Source organism: Meleagris gallopavo, chromosome 1, assembly GCF_905368555.1.
Source record: "Meleagris gallopavo chromosome 1, MGAL_WU_HG_1.1, whole genome shotgun sequence".
Taxonomy (NCBI): Eukaryota; Metazoa; Chordata; class Aves; order Galliformes; family Phasianidae; genus Meleagris; species Meleagris gallopavo.
In genome coordinates, this window is record NC_139404.1 from 22,421,510 (window position 1) to 22,439,087 (window position 17,578).

General features: G+C 49.0%; 1 protein-coding gene across 1 annotated transcript; it reads left to right on the forward strand.

Annotated features, from left to right (window-relative positions):
* Window positions 1-5,173: 5,173 nt before the first annotated feature.
* FEZF1 (FEZ family zinc finger 1) lies at window positions 5,174-8,102 on the forward strand. Its single transcript, XM_085216798.1, has 4 exons — window positions 5,174-6,200; window positions 6,323-6,457; window positions 6,718-6,850; window positions 7,300-8,102. Exons 1-4 carry the CDS (start codon window positions 5,409-5,411, stop codon window positions 7,587-7,589), a joined length of 1,350 nt encoding a protein of 449 aa, XP_085072924.1. The 5' UTR covers window positions 5,174-5,408; the 3' UTR covers window positions 7,590-8,102.
* The last annotated feature ends 9,476 nt before the right edge of the window (window positions 8,103-17,578 follow it).

Consider the following 17,578-nt stretch of genomic DNA (forward strand, 5'->3'; position numbering starts at 1 on the left):
AAAAGACGAAGAAATGGAAGATGATGTAACCATGAAGAGGTTATGAGATGTTTGTGATTTTCCAAAAATTAACTCAGATGTGAAGTATGTGGTAAGTTATTATTAGCAAGGCAGCACAGCACCCATCACAGGAAGGCAGGTACTGAAATGACAGCATCATAAAGGTCATTCTACTTCTTATCAACTCACATATTTTCTTAGTAACTGGATTTGTGAACCTGGAACCAACACCAGGCTTAAGAAGGCCAGTATCTGTGTGACAGTCTCGCAGGCACACAGGGACACAAGGTTCCCCCTCTACGTACGTTTGTAATGCAGGTTTAACCCACCTCCCCGCAAGGTGTGCGGGCGTCGAGAAGAGCCGGGGGGGCTCCGGGCAGTCTCTGCCCGCCCTAAGTGCCGGGTGGGCTTAGGAAGGAGCGGTTTCATTCCGTTTAGCTCTCTGCGTGTTGGTGGCCCAGAAGGGGCTGGGAACGAGCAGAGCGCGGTGCGAGGGCAGCGCACCTCTCCGCTTACTGCCCCAGGGGAAATCGGGCGGAGTCGGAGCCCTTCAGCCAAGCGACTGTCGGTAAACGGGAGCACCGGGGCAGCAACGGGGGACCCCGCGTCCCGAAGGGAGAGCGGAACTCGTTTGGTGTCGAACGACAGAAAAAGAGATGGGCAGCGCAGCTCCGCGCCCCTCGGGCTCCCTTGGGCGTGGGGCCCTCGTTCTGACGGAGACAAACCCACCCTCGGGCGTTGGCCGTAGGGGCGGTGCTGCTCCCGAGGCTGTGCCCGTGTCCCCGGGCGGCACCGCCGGGCGCAGCGGAGCGCCGTCCAGCAGCGGGGCGTTTTGCTGTGGTGTATTTTACTGTTTTTCTGATTATTTTGTTATTGTTCTCACCCTTCTCAGTTGGCTTCTAGCTCTCTCCCAGCCGGGATCACGGGAGCGGGGGTTAGCCCTGCACCAACCCTCCTGTTGCCGCTCACCGAGTGCGATGCTGGCAACGCAGCGCAGTGCCTCCGCGCAGCCGAGCAGCACTTCGCTTTGCTCCAGGTTAGCTCCTAACACGCCAGGAGAAACAAACAAACGAACAAACAAACAAGAAAGAATAAGTTAATTGCTCCCGATCCTGTTCAGGAATCTTAACATTAAACAGCTTCCGCGAGTCAAAGAGCGCGAGGCGCTCATTTAGCAGGAACGGGGCTAACCGCTGCTGGACTGGGAAAGGAACAAGTGCGGAGGTGTCACTCACGGTGGCAGCTGCCGCTGGCCCCTCCCCGCCACTCTCACCGAGGGCCTCGGAGCGCGGGCACCGCCGTCCCCCCGGACACGGCGCCGGGATGAGCGGGGAGACCGCTGCGCTCGGAGCCGCCCGCGGGGATCGCGGGGCCGGGAGCGCTCGGCGGGGTCAGCGCCAACTTCGGGAAGCTGTGGTTAAGGGCTTCCTGCGCGGAAAGGCTCCTTTTGCCCCGGTTCGGTCGTCGGTTTAGAGGGGCCTGCGTGAGTCGTACCGTAATGTGACACTTTGTTTTACCTCCAAGAACACTTGTCGGGTCGGTGTCAACGGGTTTTCTTTTGTGATGGATTCAGTTACAAACGGCAGTATTTTATCCTGCTCCTCGCGGTGGAACTTACCCAGAGGGACGCCGACTCACACTCACTGCACAGCGAGACTGTGCGGAGATTCAAAAAGTAAGCACGTAAAAAGTAGGCAAATATATGTATATATATTATTATTCCGATTTTTGAGAAAATGCCGATGGAAACCCGCAGCAGTCCGGCCCCGACCAACCGGAGCCCGCTGCCCTGACCCCGGGGTGCGCCGCGGGATGGGGCCGGGATGGCCCCGTGACACTACGGCACGGCCGCCCGACGGGTGAGCCCGGTCCCCCGCTTTCCATTCCCTTGCGTTTCGGTCGCCCTTCAAAACGCAGCACGGGAGTCCCGGACTGAGCGAGGGGCAGCCCCGCGGGCAGGGCCGGCTCCCAGAGACCGCGAGCCGGGTTGGTTCCCTGTGGCGGGGACCGCGGGCTGCGGAGCGGCTGTCCGCAGAACGTGAGGGCTGTTGGGAGCCTCTGACCCGGGCCGAGCGGGCGCCACTTCGCAAAGCCGGGCGGCGGGGACCGCTATGCAGGGAGAACGGCCCCGGCGCTGGAAACGGACCTCGACGGTAGAATTCTTAATAACAGTCGGGTCCTCCGGCGGAGGCATCGTCCGTAACCTCTGCGCTTCTCCGAGAGCAGAAATGAAGAGCGCCCGCGGGAGCAGCGGCGGCCCCGCGCTGCAGCCCGGTAAAACACTTCCAGGCAGAGCTTAATGCGCGCAACAGAAGGTTGGCGAAGTTATTATCCTTTTCAATTCATTTTTTACTTAGAAACTCAATGGAATTATTCATTTTATTAAGGAGGAAAAAATTAAAGATTAGGCTTTGGGCGGTATTTTACCTCCCTCTAATCGCCTCTGGGAGCGGATTGGAATAATCCCGACGCAGAGATGAATTCGCCGCTGACTCAGATTTTGAGAGCGCGGAGAGATACGTTGTGATCATAATGCAAGTGAGCAATATCAAGAACATAGCTTAGGAGCGAATGAAACACAAAACCGATTACGGGGAAAAAGAGAACAGCAGCTTCCCCGGGCGCAACGCGAAATCAACTCGAGGCCAAACTTTTGCCCTTCGTTGTCGCGGCCCTTTGGCACTCGGGAGCCCCCGCCCGGTGCCGGGATCGCTGCGAGCCGCCGGAATCCGAGCAGCGGAACGGAACGGCCCCGGGCGGGGGTTCCTCAAGCACCGCTAAAAGCGGTGAAGCCGCCGCCTCGGGAATAGCGCAACGGAGGGACGGGAGGGAGAGGCGCTGGAACGGTCCTAAGCGCGAAGGAAGGTTCGGGACGGGGCTGGAAATGGGCTTCGGCACCGATGTTGCGGTGTCTGTACCGCAGGCAGTTCCAGCACCAGCCAAACTCCGCTTCTGAGACGGGAGACGGTGTCTTCCGAAAAATAAATAATAGTAATAAATGTAAATAAAATGTTTTTAGACAGCTATGCAATTATTCGTTATGAAGAGAAGTTTTCCTGCGTGCTGTGGTAAGAAAGGGAGGCACATCCGTAAGGAAGCAACGAATAACCGCAGCCCCGCTTCTCGCAGGGTCTCTCCCGCGTTCCGAGGCCGCTGTAATTGCAGTGGCGGGGCCGTAATTGCTGCTTTGGGATATTTACCCCGCTCGAATGACTCTACATATTTTACTTTCAGCCACATGTCAAAAAGTCAATCCCAAAAAGACCAGTTAAAAGCAAGCTGTTAACATATTAAGTATATCGGATTTGAAGCCTCTAAAACCCACTCAACAATAATTCCCTCCTTCAGCACCAATCAAGAGGAAATTTGCCTCGATTGAATTAAATGTAAATTGCTCTGAAGGAGGACACTTTCCTCCGGCGGGCACCGGGAGGACAGCGCTGCCCGGCCGCAGCCCCCTGCTCTCCGCGCGGTGACACCGTGACACCGGGCTCGGGTCGGGGCTGCCGCTGAGGGAAGCAGCAGGTAAGGGGCGGTGCGGCCCGATCCTTCCGTCCGTGTTGCCGGGAGGGCCGGAGCGGAGCAGAAGCGGCCGAGGCGCGGCTCGGCGCAGCGCTTGCTCTTTCGCCGCCCTGGGCTCGTCCTCAGCCGGGAGCTCCCTGAGCTACTGTCCCCCGGCCGCGTCCCGAGGGGATGGGCAGGACGCTGAGGGCGAGAGGAGCGATGCTCTGTGCCGCATTTCTTCCTCCGCGTCCCCGTCTCCCAGCAAGCCCAGAGCCGGAGATGCCGTCGTGCGACAGTCGCTGTGTGTCCTCATCCGGCAAGGACCCGGGGCGGCAGCGGCCCGGACGCGAGCTCCCAGATCCCGGCGCCTTCGGCAGTAGGGTGCCGCCGAGCCCCGGTCCTGAGGGCTGCTGGAACGGAGAGCTCCAGCCAGAGGGCTCGGCTGCTCCCGGGGACTTGAGAACAGCCCAGTGACAGACGGATCGGGAGCCTGTTCTGTACTCGAGCTTCGTTTTGGGGGAGTGAAGGGGGTGGGACGGGGGCGAAGACACAAAGCACTTTCCCCACGGCCGTCCTTGTTCGACCGCCCGCTTCGCTGCGAGCTGAAACTGCGGCCTTGGGGCTGCCCGTCCGGAACTGGGCCGCCGAGCCGAGCCCTGCTGAAACACGTGGGGGGGTCACCCGGCTGGCTGTACATAGATATATATATATAGACAGTGTATTTTACATGTGTGAGTGTGTATACATAAAAGCGATGTGTGTGTGCTATGTGTTTCTTGGTATTTCCATACTGATCCAGAGGTTTTGGTATTTGTGTTGCATGTGCGTGATTTACAGACGGTTACGATATATTTATAAAGGAACTCGCGTGCACACTGGGTGCATATTTAATAAGATGTGTATGGTGTTTCAGATCTTGGAGGCACCCCATCCTCCCGCCTGTCCCTTCTCCTCCAGCCCCAGGCTTCCGTTCATCCTTTTCAGCGCCTGAGGGACGCGGCCGGGACCTCCCTGCCGCCCCACGCCGCTCTCCCTCTGTCTCCTTCGCTGCGTTTCCCGAAGGCTTCTCCGCCGCCCGATCCCCTTAGTGAGAGCAGCGAGCAGCTCGGAGAGGCCCCAGGAGCAGCACAGCCGTCTCCCTCCCGCTCCCAGCCGCACACACACCCACGCACAAAGAGAGCTCGGGCTGGGAAGTGGCAAGAACCGAGCGCTTCCCCTCGCATCGCTCCTTCGCAGCGCCTCGTGTGACAAACAGCCCGGCGCCTGCCCTCGAATTGGGTTTCACATCGCTATTTAGCACTTGGACAATGATTTTAGATGATGTCACTTAAAGCCAAACAAGAAAATTGATCTCGGATTTGCTTGGCCTCTAAAGCCTGGTTAAGCAGATTGAGAATAATAATAATAATAATAACAAAAAAAAAAAAAAAAAGGAAAAAAAAAAAGAGAGAAGGAAAGAGAGGGGAGAGGGGCGCGGAGCGAGAGCCGCCTCCTTCCCGGGGCGGGGGAGGCGCGGGCGCCAATGAAAAGTAGCCGCTTGCTGGGGGGGCAAAAACTTTTCCTGTTGACTGTTGGAAGCGAATTGAGCAATTATCTAGTTTACCTTCTCCTCTTGGAAGTTAACGATTGGCGAGATCTCGGCTGCGTTATTGACACAACACTTTCTATTGATAGAAATAAGCAGCGATTGTCCCGAGTCATTGGTGCGCCAAAGTGCGCCGCGATGGGCTGGCCTGAGTCCGCCGCGCTGAGCTGGTTCCGCCGGTGCGGCGGCGGCCGCTCCCCGTGCGTGCGGACCGGTGACGAGAGAAGGGGCAGAGAGTGACAGAGAGAGGGGGGGGAGAGAAAAAAAAAGAGGCGTCTACCAAAGCGGCTCAAAGCGGGCGAACAAACGGGAGCCAACCATGGACAATAGTGGCCATCACACGGCGACCAAAATCCTCGCGGCTCCTTCTGCGAGAGAAAGCCTTTCTGCCAGGAGCACCATGATCGGCACGCCCAAGCCCCTCGCCTTCTCCATCGAGCGCATCATGGCGCGGACGCCCGAGCCCCGCTCCGTGCCCGTCCCGCAGCTCCTGCACGGCTCCGCGGCCAAAGGCGACGCCAAGCACCCGCTGCACCTCGGCTCCTCCATCCCCTGCATGATCCCCTTCGTGCCGGTGGCGTACGACCCCCTGGGCAAAGCGGCGGGCGCGGAGCCCAGGAAGGCGCCCTTGGACTCCTCTTCCTCGCCCTCCTTCAGCTGCGGCGATCTCTTGAACTGTGCCCTGAGCCTGAAAGGAGATTTCCCCCGCGACGCCCTGCCCTTGCAGCAGTACAAACTGGTAAGACCCCGAGTGGTCAATCACTCCTCCTTCCACGCCATGGGAGCCCTGTGCTATTTCAACCGAGGCGACGGCCCCTGTCACCCGGCCTCCGGTGTCAACATCCACCCGGTGGCTTCTTATTTCCTCAGCTCCCCGCTGCAGCCGCAGCCCAAGGCGTACCTGGCGGAGCGGAACAAGCTGGTGCTGCCGCCCGCCGACAAGTTCCCCGCCGGGGTGGCCTTCAAGGACTTGTCGCAGGCACAGCTGCAGCATTACATGAAGGAGAGTGCCCAGATCCTCTCGGAAAAGATCGCCTACAAGAGCGCGGAGTTCGGCCGCGGCTCGCCGAGCAGCAAGCCCAAAGTTTTCACGTGCGAAGTTTGCGGGAAGGTAAGTAGAGCCCCGCCGCCTCCCTCCCGTCCCCGCCGCGTTCTCCGCTCTGCTCTGTAGACGACGGCAGTCCCTTCGGTCGCTAACCGCGCTCTTCTCTTTTGTCCGCTTTAACTTTGAAGGTATTCAATGCACACTATAACCTAACTCGCCACATGCCGGTGCACACGGGAGCCAGACCCTTCGTTTGCAAAGTTTGCGGGAAGGGCTTCAGGCAGGCGAGCACGCTGTGCCGCCACAAGATCATCCACACGCAGGTGAGCGCTCTCTCACCGCAACTGCGGGGTTATCGGCGCCGTGCGGGGCCCGGAACGGTGGGGCTCGGGTCGGGAGTGGGATTGGAGGGGTTCAGCCCGCGGCTTTGGGGTGATTTCGTTTGGTTTCTGCCGTGTGGGCACGGCGGATCTCCCTGCGCAGTGCGGGGAGCGCCGAGCATCTCAGCCCCGCTGCCAGCTGCAAACAGCCAAACTAACACTCAGACAGCCCAAAGCCCTGACCCGCGTTTGTTTCCCCTCAGGAGAAGCCCCACAAGTGCAACCAGTGCGGCAAAGCCTTCAACCGGAGCTCGACCCTGAACACGCACACGCGGATCCACGCCGGTTACAAACCCTTTGTTTGCGAATTCTGTGGCAAAGGGTTTCACCAGAAAGGTACCGGCGGGCCCCGGCACCACTGGCGGTGGGGAGAGGGTGGGAAGAGGATTTCTCAGTTTATTCCGTTATTGGAGACTGAGGTTCGTTCCGAGGTATCGCCAGCCCTCGTCCGTTCCCCATGAGCCCCAGCTTAGGGTTTCGTTTTGTAGGGGTGCCGGGGGCCGCGTGTCCTGTGCCCCGAGTGCCGGGGCCGGCAGCCGTCGTTGTTCTCACGGCTCTAACGGGAGGGCTCTGGCCGGTTTTGTTTATTTTCTTTTGCGATTTTGTTTTACTCGATAACTCCCTCCGTGTCTGTGACAGAGATGCCGTGGGAGGGGAGAAGCGTTTTTAGGAGGGGGGCTGTCGTTTCCTGCTAACTCCGGGCTCTGCGGACGGGACGGGGTTGCTTGTCCTCCCCTCGCAGCACCCGGCTCTCAGCACCCTGCCCCTCTTCTTTCTTTCCTCAGGCAACTACAAAAACCACAAGCTGACCCACAGCGGGGAAAAGCAATTCAAGTGCAATATCTGCAACAAGGCTTTCCACCAGGTGTACAACCTCACCTTCCACATGCACACCCACAACGACAAGAAGCCCTTCACCTGCCCCACCTGCGGCAAAGGCTTCTGTCGGAACTTTGACCTCAAGAAGCACGTCCGCAAGCTGCACGACAGTGCCATGGGGCTGCCTCGGCCCCCGGCCGAGCTGGGCGGCCCCGATCCACCGCCTCCGCTGCTCCCAGGCCCCGCGCAGCCCTGAGCGCCCCGCGCCCGCCCCCTGCATGCGCCCGTTAAGCGGTTCCGTGTGTTATGCTCTGTGTCGCCACTAACATTTATATGGGACTGGTTGGTTCGGTTTTTCTTTTCTTTTTTTGTTTTGTTTTGTTTTTAAAGACTTTTTTTTTTTTTTTTTTTTTTTTGGTCGTTGTCGCATCTCAGGTGGAGAGATGGTTTGGAAAGGAGAAAAAAAAAAAAAAAAAGAAAGAAAGAAAAGCGCCAAGCCAATTTCTGCTGTATTTATTTGGGATCTGTGTTACCCGGGCCGGGAATGCTGCACCTCTTTAATTATTTCGATGTATGTATGCCACGCGCGGCCCCTGCCCGTCCCCGGCGCCCGCGGGGTTTTCTCCGCAGGTTCCTCCTGCCCCCATCCCTCAATGTCGTATCTATATGGACAGAACGGCTTCGCTGTGTACGGATTGGAATTTCGGTTTGACTCTTGCACGTGAGAAAAAAAAAGAAAAAAAAAAAAGACAAATAATAATGATGCGTTCGTTGACCTGGTGGTGGAAATGAATGTCCGCACACGCGCGGGGCCGGGGGAGGGGGGGACAGGTCCCCGAGGCTGCTCTCCGCTCCCTGCCAAAACACCGACAAGACCGCTAAAGACTTTAATTAAGAGGGGTAATTAGTTCGGATTGATCAAAGCCGGCTTGTTATGTTATTAGCTGCTCGGCCGACTCTGCCAAACCGAGCCGTGAAAGCGTGGCCGAGGAGGTGGGAGGGTGGGGGGGGGGGGCAGTCCGGGCGGGCAGCCCCGGGCCGGGGAGCGGAGCGGGTCAGTCATGGCCGCCGGGCCGCGCTGCCGAGTCGTGAGGGGCGCGGCTGCGGTCGGGGCTGCGCGAAGGGGCGGCCGGGTCCTGCCCGTGCCTCGCTGCGCAGCACCTGCTGTCCCCCGGGTACGGCTGTAAGGACACAGCACGGCCTCGTTAACCAGGATGGGGTATTATCCCGCATCCCGGCTCTGGGCAGGGTACGGGCAGCCGGAGGGTCTGACCCTTGGGTGCAGGCTGGGAGCGCTCCTCTGAGCGTGAGGGTGAGTGAGAGAGAAAGCGAGGTTTCTCCTTTCACAGATCACTGAGGCAGTCCTCTGAGCACCTGTGAAAAAGCAAAGCAACAGGTCGCATCTGGATGTCAGACAGATCCTGGCAGCACCACAAGCAGGGCTCAGCCCCTCATAAAGCCCTCAGGGGCCCTCAGAGTGAGACAGGATGGCAGTGCAGGTCAAGATGGCGGTGCTGTCCCTCAAGTGGCCCAGTGGCTGGCAGCACCTTCCCTGCTGCAAGTGCACCTTTGCCACGTAGAGGGGTGAGGGCAGCTCCAGTCCATGTCCATGGAGCAGTTCTCTGCTTTTGGTGACCTTGAAAGAATGAGGGTTGGGTAAAACCGGGTACTCCCAGAGCTCTTCTGCACTGCTCAGCTCTGGCTTTTATGCTGGAGGAAGGGAAGGGATGGAGGCTCTTCAAAGGGAAAGGGGCATGAGGGCTGATGGAGTCCAAAGTGATGTCTTTTTACAGCAAATTCATGTTTCAGCGGGGAGAAATTCCTTCCCAAACAGCTGACTTGTGCATTGCTGTTTCTTCTTCCTTTCATGGTTGCCAATGTAAACTTCAGTGCTGTGTAATGAGAGGTAAGATGCCCCAAAGATCCTGCTGAAATTATGTGGGTGTACCATTTGTGTGAATCTCTGTCTGAAATAAATCAGAGCTGAAGTACAACTTAGTTCTCTTATTGCTCAACAAGTGTGCTAGTACGAGACACTGCAACTGTGTCAGTGGGGTGTTAAGTATCTTTATTTCACAGCTTTTTAAAAACTGTTCAAAGCTACCCAAGCACTGCAGGCACACTCTAACACTCAAAATCATATCATGATGAAAAAAATATGACTAAACACTGTAAATATACTATAAAACTTAATCTGACTGCCTTTGGGTGAGTATGCACTGGCATTCTCGAATGAAAGGTCTCCATTAAGCCTGAGCACCACAGAAGGCTGTGCTCTGCTTACTCTAATGCCTGAGAGTTCTGTGCTCTCTGTAGTTTCTCTCTTGCAAAGTGGTGGTAGTAAAAAGGGCTCAGGCTTCCTTGGGTGATGGTGGTGGTGAATTTGTCCCTTTTGAATGACTACAACTGCTAGAGGTGGAGAGAGAATTTCTGGTGTCGCTTGACTGTAGGCCATTTGCGGGTTTATAAACAACAATCAATATTTTGCCTTCTCTTCTGTAACTGCATAAAAGATCTTCAGTAACTGCATAATCTGGATTCTTCTGTGCCTTCCCAATGAAAAATGCTTTTTTACTGAGGAACTTACGCACATTAGTGACCCCATTTTGAAATGGAGTGGAAGTGAGACACTCCAGTATTATTCCAAGGTGAAGCAGAAAAAGCTGGTGATGGGCATGGGTAAGTGTTTCTCCTTCCTAGATTTCTTGAGATAAACACCACAGAAATAGGACATTACAGGGAAATAAGGATAGCTCATTTGTTATTTCACTAGACAAACCCATATTTGTGTCAAAGGCTGGGATTAAAACATGTCTCAGAAGGCCTGCTCACCATTACCTTTCATTTCCTGTCTTTCAAGATTAATATCAGGTTAAGTGAAATTCTAGTTAATGGTCAAAGGCAATTCAGAGCTGGTGAAGTAATCGTGAGAGACAGAAACCAGTTTCACATACATCCAAAGCTTAGAGCTGTTAACAGTGATACCTACCAGGTATTTCATACTTCTTGTTTTCTCTCCTAATTTATTTATTTTTTTAATTGTGAGTAATTTTTACTGGAAAAAATGTCACCTGTACCTCGCAGAAAGTTTATATTTCCTGGTGCCTGCTTGCCAGCCAAATACCCGTATCCTCAACAACTGGTCATCCATATCCTGCCAGTGCCTTGTAGATCTTGGGAGAATGAGACCATGGATGCCTCTTAGTCTGACATAAACAGAGCTGCAGAGCTGAGCATTAGCATCCTGAGGACACTGTAGCCTGTCTCTCTACCAATCACAGTAACTTCACTTTTATACTGAATAAAAGAGAGATGTGGCTGGTGCCTATGGATTGCTGGAGCTGAGAGCCCTTGTGGAGGAAGAGCTGTTGCCCTCTACCCTCCACCCAGGTTTTCTCAAATTTGACTGAGCAGAGAATTCTTCTGTGCTTGTCAGATGCTACAATTATGTTAATGTGTGTCAAAGCTGAAAGTGCTCTGTGCCTGAAGAGTGACCAGAATTACGAAAACAGAAGTGTGTCCATCAGTGTAAAAATAAAATGCATCAACAGCAGGATCTTGCAGAGTCAGGTGCAGAGTTCTTTCTGAAGATGAATGGTACCAGTTTTACATTACTACTGCTGTAGTGGTAATCAGCCCCTTCCTCTCCCTGCAAAAAAAGGGGAGAGGAAGACCTTTGTTTGCTAATTAAAAAGAAAAAATCCATGCATGTTGAAAAGTAAGCTAAACACAAAGCCTTTCAGCAGCTACCCAAAACCATATTCCTGTTCATAAATGGTTAAATAGCATCTGTCATATCATCCAGCATATCTCAATGCACTCAAAATGGATTTGGGATAGCATTTAATCAAGAGACTGTTTTGATTTTGATTTTTTTATTTTTCATTCTCTTCTCCCTTTCATTACCACAATGATGGCAAAAGGGGGTTGAAAGAAAGCATCTGGGTCCACTTGGAGCTGGCTGAAATGGAGGTGTCTGGTCACAGCTTAGCTCCAGGACAGCTCAGCTGGGTAGTGCCCGTAAACTAGAAGAGGCAGAAAGCTGCTGCCACTTAACACAGCAGTGGTTTTGGCTCCTCTGCTTTTAGTAGTAGTGGTTCTAGCTCCATATCCCACTGAGTTCCCTTCTGCTTGCAGCAAGGGCCTCCAGGCTGGATCTGTTGCTGTAGGGTCGCATGGCACAGTGCAACCTGCACCTAGTACATACTGTGATGAAGGGTGAGCTGTGTCTGTTTTCTGTCCTCCTTTGCAGCTTTCATAGAAGTTGTTTAATGGCTGTACTGTTCAGTCACATGCTCTGGTTGAATCCCTGCATATTTGATTAGGCACAGTATTCAATCCTATAACCATGACTGTGGAAAATAAAAAACCTCTCCTACCTTTCTGCCCTTCAGATGACTGATGTTTCAGCACCATTATTATGTGATTTCTAAGAAATCTTCAGTTACTGATCAATTAAAACTTAGATAATCTGTTTCTATGCATTTATTTATATAAAAAATGCATCTTAAGTTTTATTTCAGATGGAAAAATTGATACTTTGAAAATATAAGTGCAAGCAGCTTATCTACAGCTACACGGGTAGAATAAATGTTTCTTTTCAGTAATGGAACATCAAGATTCAGTTGCAGATGGACACAGCATGTGAGAGAAACCTTGATTTAGGGTACTTCAGCTCAGAGCAATTAAGTACAACAGCTGACAAAAAATAAACCTTTTCAAAATACGTCTAAAATATGTGTTAAGCTCTTGATATTACCATGAAATGCCTGACGAGTTTATAGGTCCATGTAAAAACTTTGTCTAACTCGACTTAGAGAGAAATAGTCTTGAACAGAAGCTTTCTAAGTAGCAATAATGAAAAACTCTTGGCTGATAAGTACTTTCAGACGAAATTTTTTTTTTCTGAACAAGCGTTTGTGACAGAAATTAATTACTGATGAAGTTAAACAAAACCTGAACCACAGTATGTTCAGAAGGAAAAAAACACATTTAGCTTTATAACTGGAAAACACTGTTTCTATTTCTGTGTTCACCAGAAAATGCAAAAGATTATCTTATTTTTTTTTTTTACCTGCTAGATTTTAAAGAATAAATGTGTTGATTCCTAAAATAAGGTATCAAAAATACTGATGAGGAATGCAGTAATTAATTAATCATTCTTTCTTTTAAGCTTGCCAGAAAATACAGTACTCTGCACATCATAAATAGGGATACAATCTTAAAATACTTTAGGCTACTTGAATTAATATTAGAAGTTGGGGGCCAGTGCTTGCTTGTGCCCCCTAATGCTTTTGCCTACAGTGAAATTGGGAAAATGAGAAAAAAATTTGATGACATTTTTCAATTTTGGGGAACGTCTGACTCTGGTTTGAAGAGAGACAGCAGCACTGACTGGAAAAATTAGGTAAAGACCAAAACAAATTCATAATTACATTTGTGGACAACTTATAATTATTATGATTGCAGATAATGAACTCGTAGGCCATTTGATTTGCTAATTGTAAGAACTTTTGATTTGCTAGTTGTAAGAAGCAGAGATACCCTCCCCTATAAACAGTGTTTCTGTTTCTTAGGGAGTGTGCTGCTTCTCACAAGTCTTTAGAAATGCGGTGCACTATTACAATGTATGTGATGACGTTAAACTGTGTAAGGACAATAACTGCAGCAGAGACTGAATTATCTGAAAATGGAACTCATATTTCTTGAAAAAGCAGTCACAAATTGTTCTAAACCTTCCCTGATGCTGAATGTGGTTGCTCATCACACTGACTTGTAGTGGAAGTTGGAGGGGCCAAAGAGCTACTGTAATTTATGTAGGCAAAGGAGTACATCACTGCCGAGCTACATTTACTAAATTTAACTTATATCTGCCTCTGTACTAATTACAGAGGGTGCTACTTTATAAGACGTTTTTAATAAATCTTTCTTATAGAAATAATTTTAGCAAATCAGCATTTATAACCCTGTAGAAATTTACAGGGAGACTTTGATAAAACATCTGTACAAAAGAAATTGTTGCTTTGGGAGGAATTTGCTTTTGGGATGTGGTGCTCAGGCACATGACTTAGCAGAGGATTGTTAGAGTTAGGGTAGTATGGTTAGGTTGCGTTTGGACTTTATGATCTTTAAGGTCTTTTCCAACCTGAGCAATTCTATGATTCTATGATACTATGAAACCAGAGACAACCAGCTTAAGAGTAAGGAAGAGTCTGCTGGGCTGAGTCCAGTGCTATAAAGTCAGCATAGTTTTTGTTTTTGTTTTTTGTTTTTTTTTTTGTCTTTCCTGCTTTGACTGCTTCTTTTCACATAAATGACAAATAGTCATAGCACGAGAGAGAGAAAATCAGTTTTGCCTTGCGTCCTAGGTCTGTGGCATGAAATTGTCCTAATTACAGATTTTCAGTGCTGATATTCCATAAGAGATCCATCTGTTTTAATGTGGATTATTTAAGATGATCGTTGTATGCTTAAGCAAGCTATAGCCAGATAGAAATAATTTTAACATCAATAGCAGGAATCTCAGGTGTGCCAGTCCATGGACTGTTTGTTATTTTAGATTCTGGGAATTAATTTTTCATTCTGTGTTGTTAATTCAGTTGTTCCTCCACCCCAGTAGTTTTGAAAGATTTTTTTTTTCACCCTAGTGCTGAATGAAGATCTCTCTCCCCCTTTTTCTTTTTTTTCCAGTCAAATAGTTGCTAAACATTACATAGAGTAGTTCAGTTACGAATCTGAATTCGAATTCTGAAATCGAATTCTGAAACTACTGAATCATCAGAGATTCAGTTACGAATCATTTATTTTCTCTGTGTTTTTTTTGGGCTGTCTTCCATTCAGAACAGTCTTGTTCAAAGCAGTGTGAGTCCAATCAACTTGCCTACCTTGGGTAATGCCTACAGTGAAGTTGGGATATCTTAACAGAGAGCAAATGAACATAAATTTTTACCTCTTCTGCGCAGTGGAGAGACATACGTGTCTGAAATGGCATGAAAAAAAGACTCAGTTTCTCCTGTGTCACATACGTCTTTCCTTGCAGGTAGTTTGCTTTCTTCTAGCAGCCTTCTAGGAAATCCAGTTTCTGGAGCCTGCTGGGAGAACAGGAGGAAATCCCAGTGAATGCTGTTAGTGTTCTCTGCATAAGATCTTGGTGGTGAAGTTGCTTATCACCACAGCAGGAGGGTGAGGAGCCCAGTTTGGCTGAATTGAGTCATAGCCCCAGCGTCTGCATCCTAGGAGAGAGTCTTCATCTCTAGATCATGGAGCACACAGAGCGAAAGCAATCTTCGTGCCTTCTAGTTGGCTTGCATTGGATGTGACAATATTGATGGGGCCAGCAGAACAGTAAGCAAAAATGACTCCATCTTTTCTCCTAGGTCATGCTTTCAGAGGAGACCAAGCTGAGGTGGATGTGCTGTTTCCAAACAGCCTTGGAGGCAGGTGTGAGATCCCATTCCTGCTGCTTCATGAGTATGTGCCGTAGTTGCTGGTTGCTCTACATCTTGCGTACCTGGCTGCGCAGTGTCTCAGCCCAAAGAGGAGAGATGGAAAGTGTTCTCATTTAAGATAACATGACCTGCTTGTTTTCTTCTTTCTCCTTGGGTTTGAGCACTCCATCTTGTATTGTGTAGACTTAGTGCTTTTACACACTGGGTAAACTGAACTCTAGCAATTGTTACATTTCATTATCAAGCTTAACTCGTGTTTGAAAACTGGTACCTTTTAAGACTTCATAGTGCAAGATGGAAAGACTGTTTCAGGAGTCTATGGTTGTGTCTAAATACTGCCAAAAAGACCTTACAGAGTAGCTAAATGCCTGGGCAGACTGGCCCAGAAAGCTGTAAGAGCTGCAGGTAGTGCCAAAGCAGTTGCTATTTCTAGTTGTTAGCACTGCTGAGGGATCAGAAAGGTTGTGGTTTCTGCTGTGAAGAAAAACTAAATTCAAAGAGATTTCTGCTGTCTCTTAAAGAAATACTCAGAATTAATTTGAATTTATTAAATTGTTAAAACTTTGCAACAGTTTGAAATCATCAGGATTCCCGTCCTTCATTTGCTTTAAGAACAAAACAAAAACCCACTTCATTCAAGATAAATTTATTTTTGATATCCATGCCTTTCCAGAAAATTGTATTTGAAAATAATGTCCTGGGAGAATGAGTAAGTTTATCTAACCAAGGCTAGCATAAGCAAATTTAGCTACATAAAACTATCCATATTTTCCACACATATATAACGTGGGTTGTGTGAAGTTGCACAGAAGGGAATACTTGCTTTATCTCTGAAACATCTGCAACAAGTGCAGACAACCTTCTTGACACTTGGATACCTATCAACCTCTTCAAATGTTTGAGAGCCATCATACCCCTACCTTATCCTTAGGAAGCCAAGAGGAGAGAAGTGCTAGGAGTAGTCTCACAGTGGTCTTGAGACTGCTGGGGTTGGATCAGATGTGAAGCTGATGATGAAGCAGAAGAGCTGATGGCAGTGACTGCAGACACCACCTGTTTTCTTGCCTCTTCCCACCTCTGGGGAATGGAACTAATCAGCAGGCTGTTTACCAGCAGTTCCTCACTCGTGAGTCTTTTTATATCTTCTTGGCATGGCAGCTGCACTTGTCAGGTTAGTGATTCACGTGCAATGAAGGACTGTAGTTTGGTGACCCTTTATCTTGAACACCAGGGCTTCTGCCATGCTGTGATATTGAAGAGCCAATGGGAAACTATAATGTTCTGATAACAACGATGATGTCCGGAGTTGTGGGTGAGGTGTTTTGAGGTGTTTTTTTGTTGTGTTTTTTGTTTTGTTTTGTTTTGTTTTGTTTGTTTGTGCAGGGTCTCTCTTACTGAGAGTGGAATTTACATCCTATTAAAATGAATGAAAAAATCTCCTTTGAGTCAGAGTGGCCAGATAACACAGTTTTTGGTGTGTGATTACCCTATGGTATCAGTAATCTAGAAAAGTAAAATATAATTTACATTACCTTATTTTTAGCTAATAACTTTCTATTGATATGTGGCTTTCCTAGCCTTCGGGAAAGCCATACCCCAATTGATCTGGATGTGCTCCAGTATCACAGAATTTTACTTTGCTATTGTTTTTAAAAATCTGGTGGTATCCTACAGTATTCTATTTTCTGGTAAGAATTAATTCTTCAGCATAAGCAACAGAAAGTCTTTACAGTTTAGATGAGCATTTTTTAAATCTCCTTCTTAGCGTTTATCTAATGATGAAAAACAATCTAGGATTTTTAATAAAATAGTTTATTTTCATTAAAAGCTTTGACAGAAGTGTCTTAGAATTTGCCACCCACTGAAGGTGGCACCAGTGTGAGCTATGGGTGTTTGAAAGCTCATGATAGAAATATGCATTATATACATCCAATAACACATTACAATGTACATTTATAAAGATTCATCACCTAAACTTCACAAACTTCTCTTACATCAACAAAAGGAATTCCCAACAACAAAACCATGTAGCATCAAAACAGCAACTCCGAACAATTTACACACGCTCCTCCCCTCATTCCTGTACTGCTTTACGATGACACAAATTTCCCACAAGTGCTACAATTTCTTTATAAATCTACTTGCTCTGTGGAGATGCTATGTTAGAATCCAAGTGGTAAGAATTCTGAAGATAAAAAGAGAAAAACAGAAATGTATCACAAAAAAGTAAACATTTTGTTCATAGCTGTAAAAATGAGTCTCAGAAACAGTGGATGTAATAAGTAAGGGATGCAATATTTTTCACCCACAGCATGTTACCATGTTATAAAACATGCATATGTTTTTTGAAATGGAAACAGTCCACTTCAGAATATGCTGCTGACTAAATATTTGCAAATAATCCTGTATTTTTTTGGAGTTAGTTGTCTGATCTCTTCAACAGACATCTAAGCAGTGTCATCTCACAATAGATGCATAGCATGCAATCAGCCTTATATTCACAGTGGGATACTTCTGCTAATTGCAACAGTTGTAGCTCAGAATAAGGTAGCGGCTTCTCAGTGAGATCTAAACAAATTAAGGTTAAATTTAAATTAATCAATTGGGGAAAAAAAAACCCTGTTGCTTTTATAGTTCATTAGCTATTAACACTAATAGCAGTGTAAAGGAGCTGCCAATTTTCTGGTTATATATTGTATAGGCTATTATCCAATAAAAGGGAATAGGCTTCAAATGTGACTCAATGGCCTAAGAATCTAACTCAGTTCTTCTCTGTGCTTTCCAGGGCTAGGTCCTG